Source organism: Psammomys obesus, unplaced genomic scaffold (genome assembly GCF_907164565.1).
Source record: "Psammomys obesus unplaced genomic scaffold, mPsaObe1.curated_primary_1811, whole genome shotgun sequence".
In the NCBI taxonomy this organism is placed as follows: domain Eukaryota; kingdom Metazoa; phylum Chordata; class Mammalia; order Rodentia; family Muridae; genus Psammomys; species Psammomys obesus.
Genome location: NW_026591598.1, coordinates 10,221,879 through 10,229,719, shown reverse-complemented (window position 1 = coordinate 10,229,719; position 7,841 = coordinate 10,221,879). Strand labels below are relative to the sequence as shown.

The following is a 7,841-nucleotide window of genomic DNA, read 5'->3' as shown; positions in this document are numbered from 1 at the left end:
CTTTCTTTCTTTCTTTCTTTCTTTCTTTCTTTCTTTCTTTCTTTCTTCCTTCCTTCCTTCCTTCCTTCCTTCCTTCCTTCCTTCCTTCCTTCCTTCCCCTCCCTCCTTCTCTCCCTTCCTCCCTCCCTCCCTCCCTTCCTTTCTTTCTTTCTTTCTTTCCTTCCTTCTTTCTCTCTCTCTCTTTCTCTCTTTCTTTCCTTCTTTCTCTCTCTCTCTCTTTTTCTTTCATCGAGGTATCTCATTCTGTAGCCCAAACTAGCTTGAAACTCACTCTGTAGCCCAGGCTGACCTGGAACTCACAAGTTCACCTCAGGCTCAGAAGTGCTGGAGTTACAGGTTTGCTCCACCACACCTGGCCTGCAATTTGTCATAGGTAAGACATTTAGGAAAAGAAAAGAAAGAAAAAAAATTTGTCCAGGCTTTGTCATAAGACACAGATGATAGCAAGCCATGTGTCTGAGTCTTGGTCTTCCTTGTTTGTCCCTACTTAAGATTATTTAGGCTCTTTTGACGTTAATAATGTGAAATGCTTTAAAATAGGAAGTCCCAGTTTGAAGCTGTGTTCTCATCCTAAACATACTCAAGTAAAAATATAGAACCAAAAGGGATGCCACTCTTCCTTGCTGGGTTTCTGTAGTATTTGGAAAGAAGAAAAAGAAAGTAGGGCTGGAGAGATGGCTCTAGAAGAACTCTTCCAGAGGACCCGGGTTCAATTCCCAGTACCCACATGGTGGCTCACAACCATCTGTGATGGAATCTGATTCTCTCTTCTGGTATGCATGAAAACAGAGTGTTAGTTTTATTTAGAATAAATAAATCTTTTTTAAAAGAATAAAGAAAGTAAATAACAAACTGTTTCTTTTGTTCATATACTAAAGAGTCTAGTAGCCTAAGGTTGGGGAGCAGGACCCCCCTCCTGGGTAGTGCCAGCCTCACGGTGCTCAGCCTGGGCTGCATTCTCAAATAACAAACAAACAAATATACAAAACATGTGGACGGGAGCCTTTAGAATCATCGGGCTGTCTTGCTTTTCTTTCCTGCTGTGTGTGACACTCAACCGGCGTCTGCTTTGGTTACAGACTGTGAAAGGTGGGATTTCCGAGACCCGGATTGAGAAAAGAATTGTGATCACGGGAGATACTGACATCGACCATGATCAGGTAGGGAGGCCGCAGGGGGCCGTGATGGGCACAGCAGCATCCCCAAACAGCTGCTTTCGCTCTCAAGAGAAACATGGAAGCCTGAGGGGATGGAGCTGTTAGTGCTAGGCAGGCAGTTCTAGGCATGGTGGCCACCCACTCCTGTCGTGCCAGCGCTCAGGAGGCTGAGGCAGGAAGTTCACCACAGGCAACCTGAGCTACACACTGAGACCCTGTCTCAAATAACAAGAAGTAAGTGTGCGTGGAGGAGATGGCAAGTGCATGTGGGCTCCAAGTCCTCGGAGGCCAGAGGGGAGGTGCTGGCCCTACCCACAAGGACTGCAGTAGCTGAGCAGACTGCACAGGGAAGAGCAGGAGACGGCTAAGACACCAGGAGGCGTGGAACCCGTTCTGTGGCCCAGGTCTCTCACCGTTTGCTGTGTAACCGTGGGTAGATCATTTCACATCTGATGTTTTTCTCTCTAAAAGATAGTGAGTTGATCCAGATAATTCCTGGGTCCTTCTGGGTGCTAAAAATTCTATGTTTTTATGTTAATTAGGTGCTAATTGTGTGCTACAAGCAATTAGCAAATAATAAGGTCAGAACTGATGTTCCCAATTCTCTGCTGGGTGCTGTTAGCACAGTGGAGCTGCCGAGGAGAGGGGGTGAAAGAGGCTGGAAGGGACAGGCCTGCCAGGGCAGGGCTGGCCTCTCTGCTGATGTACCCGAGAACAGCTGGGCGGAGCTGCAGGGTTGGAACTCACTGCTTTGGATACTGTGCCCAGGGTCCCAGAAAAAAGCCTGGAAACCCAAGTAGGGGCCTTGTGGCCTGTGTGCTGAGCTCAGTGGGTCTCTCTTAACACCAGTCCGAAGTCTATGGCTTGAACCCTGCTGCGTGTTATCTGTGCTCTTGACAGCAAGAGCTGTGGGGCAGAAGGTATTTGGAGTAAAGGTCTGAACCCTAACTCTGCCCCTGATCTATTGTATACACCCCTGAGCAACTTGGAGCTGTGGCTTCACCCTGTAAAATGAAGATGAACGTGGGTCAGAGTCACTGTAATGATACTTGATGGCTCAGAGAGAGCTCAGGGTTCTTTGTTTTTTCTCCTGGAACTGAAGGCTCTGGGAGGGAGGAGGCGTGGTTCGCTGGCTCGGGCTTGAGAGGAGGCACTTTAGGAAGGACTGTTGATGAAAGCTGCACGTAGGCTTTCTTAGAGGGAGGTGGAGCCTCCAGGGAGAGGGCTTGATGGAGCTAGGCCTAGAGTGTAGCAGCTGGGTCACTGAAGAGGAGCAGGGCCAGCAGAGATAGCAGGTTTTGTGGGAATCTAGATGCCAGAAGCTGTCTCCTCCTAGTCTGGGCTGGAGATTGTCCTTAGGAAGCATCGGGCAAATAGCTCTAACTCTAATAGGCTTCCCTGCCAGGTGCCCCTGCCTGCCGTGACTGCCCCTCTGTGCTCTGCAGTAGCCTAGTAGTAATCTCTATAGTTCCATAGTAATCTAGACTCCTTCCGGGGCTCCGACTGACACCCTGGAACCTAAGGTTGACTGTGTGGCAAAGAAGAGACTCATATTCAAAGCCTGGTCGCGCTCCTAGCTGTAAAGCAACTTGGCATCTGTGTTGCCTGCAGCTTCCTTGTTTATAGAGTGGAACTCTTAGAGCGGAACCGTTGTGAAGATTAAGTAAATCAGTGTGCTTAGGCCAGCACCTAGTGTGCCACGGGTCAGCCTGCCTGCCTGTCTTCCTGCCTTCCTTCCACTTTTTACCAAGACACCTCTTCTTTTTTAAAAGCTGTGTGCCTCCTCACCTTCCTGACCTGACTCTCCATGTTCCCATGTTGAACAGTTTGTGATCTAGATTCACCCCGTGAACGAACCTTCTCTTGAGGTTGCCTGTTTCTCTGCAGAAAACCTCTGTCCTTCCCTGCCTCTGTGGTCTTGGTCCAAGAGCTTCCTTCCACAAGACAGGACAAGGCACTGCTCCACTTGGGCTGTGCTGTGTGCTGCCTGCTCCCACCATCATTACAGAAATGCCCCAGGCTTCCTTCACCAGCTGGGTTGCTCATTGCCTGACTGGCTTTGACTTTTTTCACAGGTCCTCGTACAAGCCATCAAGGAGGCCAAGGAACAGCACCCAGACATGTCAGTGACCAAGGTGGTTGTCCACCAGGAGACTGAGATCTCTGAGGAGTGAGCTCAGGTAGGGGTGTTCCTGCTGGGGTGGGGGAGTGCCACCATCTCAGCCAGAGAGTGTTCTAAGGAGCTCCGGGTGCTCGGGGGCTCCTGACCCCAAAACACGTCTACACTGGACTCAGTGAAGTTACGGCATAGCTAGCCTTCACTGTGTGACTCCAACCAGAGTGGCCAGGTCATGTGTGTCCTGTGTTAGTGTTGCCAGCAGCTTTGAGTAGGAGATAGGTCACACCTGGGTCTGAACCGTCACCCACCTCTGAGTCCCCTGCTGTCCCCTGCACGCATTGTTATTCTGCCCTTGGCAACTGCAGGAGCAGTTGGCCAGAGGCAAGGAGGGCTGAAGAACAGAGCTCAGAAGAGCAGGGCCAGACTTCTGGAGGAATGCATGGGTGTTGGGAAGTGTGGCGCTCTGGGGCCTGGCCAGGTGGCTGGGCATGCAGGGTCCAGATGAATGCACGTCTAAAGAGGACAGTAAAGAGGGTAGCCAGTGCAGCTCTCCAGCCCGGAGAAGCTGGTGGTACTGCTCAAAGCTTGCACCTTCGGGCTTCAAACTTGTGCTCTTTCTTCCCTCTAGGGACTGCCCCGCCCCCTCCCTTTTCCCCCTTTCAAGAGAAGCCAGCATGTGGTAAAGAAGCCAGCCTGCAACAGCCAGACTTCATACTTTGAAGACTGTTCCACACCACAGAAAACCAACTTCATTTTCTATTCAGAATTTTTACCAAGAGATGCCACGGATGTTCTCTATATTGTGATACAGAAATTGTCAACCTTTCGCTCTATGAACTGTTTTTAAGACATTTTGGTTTTTTTATGGGGTGGTTGGTAACCCCTCACCTAGCCTTTCCTCACTCATTTTCAACTCAGACCCTGAGAGGATCCACAAACTTCTCCAGACCTCCAGAGACCCTGTCAGCCACTAGAGGCCAGAGCCAGCTCAGTGGGACCTCCTGCTCCTCCCTGAGCTCCATACCCTCTGATGACACAAAAACTTCATGTACCAGTGAATGTCAGGCAGGGCAAATGCCCTGGTCACAGACCCCAGAAACGTGGCCTCCCATTGCAGGGTGTTTGGTAAGGCAGAGACCTCCGCTGAGCACATGATGTCACCCCCTTCTGTTTGGAGCTTCTTTAAGTCAAAGAAATTAGTTGCTTCAGAGAGAGCCGATACTGTGAACATTTGAATGCTTCTGTGGCCTTCACCTCCCCAGCTGCCCTGGCCCTCACTGGAAACACAGCTTCATCAAGTGCTCCCCAGCTCCCATCTCTGGAGACCAGAACTCATGGAAAAATTAGGCACTTTTGACCAAAAGTGCCAATGGAACATTTTTAGTTGTAGTTTGGGGAAGAAAAGTTAATGAGGTTTTAAAAAAATCAGGTCTTGTTCCGGGAGCAAGTTTCACCCAGGGGAGTGGTGCCCTTACCTCAGTTGGATCCTGTTAAGGAGTCTTTCCAGCCTCAGCCTGGGCCTCCTCCCACCTGGTGTGGTAAGGGGTGTGGCTCAGGGAAGAGGGTGCTTTCTGTGACCTTTCTGTGACAGGCCTGAAGGTGCCCTCTAGGAGAAAGGCTGTTTCCATCTCCTGGTGGCCATCCCAGTCAGGGTGGGTGTGAGCAGCTCTGCGCATCCCCACTCAATCGCCTGAGAAGTCTGTCTGTAAGGTTTTGAGGCTTGATTTTATGGTGGATTTTGGCTTTAGTTTCCTGTTTTTTAATATTCATTTTGAAAAGGGAGCCTGATGTCCCCAGTTGGTGGTGAGAATTTGAGGTGGTTTTTTTCATCCCGATCTGGGCCTCAGTAATCCTCCAGCTAACTTCCTACAAACATCTGCCTGGAAGATTAGTCAAATCCTAATTCTAGGCTGGAATGAACTTCATGAGGGTTGACAGCGGGTGCTTGGGCACTGAAGGGTAGCAAGCAGGAGTAAAGTCAGAAGCCATGCAGTTTCTGCCCTCCTGGCCCACTGCTGTATACAAATTCAGCCACTTTTGAACTGGTTTTGAGTGTGCAGTTTTAGCTCCCTGAGACTGTTACCAGTGGCAGCTTGCTCTAAGGAGGAGTAGCCCAGGTGGAGAGGAAGGCTTGGGTTCCACTCCCAGAAGCCAGCTTGCAGTCTGGGGCTGAGCCAGAGGGCTGTGCTGCAGGGAGCCGTGTTAGTGTGGAGGAAGCTCCCACCCGGCTCTGAAATAGAGTGGGAGGACACCTGCCCGCTCGGCGCCGTGCTCCAGGCCAGCCTCATCAGGACCTCAGAGCTGGGCACCTGAGCTCTGCTCCTCTCTGCCGCCTTGTCTGCAAATTGGGCCAGAATTCTGATGTCCCTCCAGCCTCCTCCCCCTCCTTTGCTGGCTCTGGCAACAGATCTTGGGATATGGTAATTGTTTGGATTTTCTTCTTTCTTTCTGCAGTTGTGTGTAGAGAACAGACTCTGTCCAGGTAGAAGGAGTGAAGGGGGAGGGGAGTCCCAACTCCAGGGTCAGAGACTTGGCAGGAGCTTTCCCAAAGTGACTCAGGCACACCACAGTAACAATCCCAACTGCAGTTTTATTTTTACTTCAGAAGTAGATTTCCTTCAAGCCACATGAGATCTCTGCCACCCACCCACAACGCCAGCCCTATATTCCTAAGCTGGGGCCCCAGGAGGCTACCTCCGGGGCCCCTCCCCCAGGCCAGCAGTGTATTCTGGGGCATGCTGAGCAGCTGGGGTTGGGGAGCTCTGGCCACCTTGAGAAATGGAGCTGAGCTCCGAGGCCAGCACCCCAGTGCTCATGGGAAATAGCCCCAGGCTGGTGGTTTTTACAAATCTCTCAGATGTATTATTTTGATGACAAAAATGAAGGAGCTTTGTAAAATTTTTAAAAAATTATGAATCATATCAAGTAGTTGTTTACATTTGACAAAATAGGAACTATGGCGGCAGAGTCCAGCTGAAACCCTTAGGTGAGATAGCAGTAGTGGGGCCTGCTGTCTGCGCCTTTCTTAGTGACAGGCGTGGCTGTAGTGTGTAGGTAAGTGTTTGCTCTTGCTTCTTGTATGGCATTTTTCAATAAACTTAAAAAAAAAAAAAGCCTGACTGTGAGGACTGATGCACTCTTAAGTTTCTCTTCTAACAAAAGCGGGCAAAAAAAAAAAAAAAAAGTTAGACCTGGGCAGGGAGACGAGAAGGGAAGCCGCCGTGCAGTGAGCTGCCCACGCTGGCCAGCGCGCACTCTGCGCTGTGGAAGGGAACTGCTGAGAACTGGCGGGTGCCGGCTGCCAACGGGGGCAGGCTTTGCGGCATGGGCCGGACTAAGGTGGGACCTGTCTCCCGGGGGCAGTCCGACCCCAGGTCAGGGCACTGGCAGTAGTTAGCCTGCCGGGACAGAGCCCGCATAGCTGAGGGGAGAGCGGACTTGAGGTGGTAACAGAGATGCAGCCGCTGCCCCCGACGGCTGCAGAGGCTCGCCCTTCCACCTCACTGCCCACCTTCCCCCGGGCTCCCACCTCCAGTCACCACTGCCATCTTGGAGGCAGCTGGGAGTTTGCCGAGGTCCCTGGTGCATCCCCGGATGCTCCTGGCCTAGCTGGCCTAGCCTGCAGCCCCTCAGGTACCGGTCCCGGGCTAAGGCCACAGGGGCTGAAGAAATTCCTGAGGCTGAATCATGCTGGTGTCCACATAAACACACGTCCCGGGCTCGCCCGCCGCAGCTGGCACTGCGCTACACATGCAGGTCTGGAGCCTCGGCGGCTGCTGCCACCGCACCATCCATCCTAGCCTCGGGGGTCACCGGAGCAGCTTTTGGACACTGGACTTGTGTCCCAGTCCCACGGTCCATGCTGGTAGCCTCGCAGCAGGTTAGCCCTTGCACCTCAGACCCGGGACCCCAAGTCCCCTCCTAACTTGGCGTAGCCCCCCAGGCTGAGTCGGTCCAGCCGTGGCCAGCTTCGGTGGGCACAGTCCCGAGACGCCGGGGCCCCCAGGAGGAGCTCCCCCAAGCCCAGGTCCAAAGACTTGGAGTGCTCGATGCAGGAACCCGAGGGCTGCACGGTGATGATCACGTGGCCAGTCTGAGTCCGAGGACCCCAGGGTGGCGGCAGCCCCGGGCCCTTCAGTGGATAGCTGTGGAGCAGCGCGGGCAGACCCGAGCGAGGGTTGGCAGGTTCGGACCGCAGGCTGCGAACCGACGGGACGGGCGAAGGTCCCCGCCTCGGGGCCAGGTCCCAGGTCTCGGGCTCCGCGACGGCTCCCGGGGACCCGTTGGAGGAACTGGGCAGCAGCGCGTCCCAGCCGGGGCCGTCGGGCGGCCGCAGCGCCTGCGCCCGTAGCACCCCCCGGCGGAGCCGCCGCGTCTCCAGGTCGCGGTTCTCGTAGAGCAGCGTGTTGGCACAGATGAACACGAACAGGCCGACGCCCATGATCACCGGGCCCAGCAGCCGCAGGCGCTCGTGGGGCCCGTGCGCGCGGCCGCTCCTCGGGCCGTGGGCGGCGCGGCCGGGCCAGTAGCCCGCCACCGCGATGCCCATGCCCACCAGCACCACG

The 7,841-nt window shown here is 53.5% G+C and overlaps 2 protein-coding genes across 14 annotated transcripts in view; one reads left to right on the top strand and one right to left on the bottom strand.

The window, feature by feature from the left end:
- Positions 1-6,395, top strand: part of Epb41 (erythrocyte membrane protein band 4.1) — a 140,186-nt gene extending 133,791 nt beyond the window's left edge. For all 13 annotated transcript variants that reach the window (XM_055611033.1, XM_055611028.1, XM_055611034.1 and 10 more), the window contains 3 exons: positions 1,080-1,160; positions 3,233-3,337; positions 3,905-6,395. In XM_055611033.1, coding sequence (XP_055467008.1) covers positions 1,080-1,160; positions 3,233-3,331 — 180 coding nt within the window. In that variant the 3' untranslated portion in view covers positions 3,332-3,337; positions 3,905-6,395. The remainder of the gene's footprint in view (positions 1-1,079; positions 1,161-3,232; positions 3,338-3,904) is intronic.
- Tmem200b (transmembrane protein 200B) overlaps positions 5,847-7,841 on the bottom strand; it is a 3,227-nt gene continuing 1,232 nt past the window's right edge. The window contains exon 4 of the mRNA XM_055610984.1: positions 5,847-7,841. Within this exon, the coding sequence (XP_055466959.1) occupies positions 7,172-7,841 (670 nt within the window). The 3' untranslated portion in view covers positions 5,847-7,171.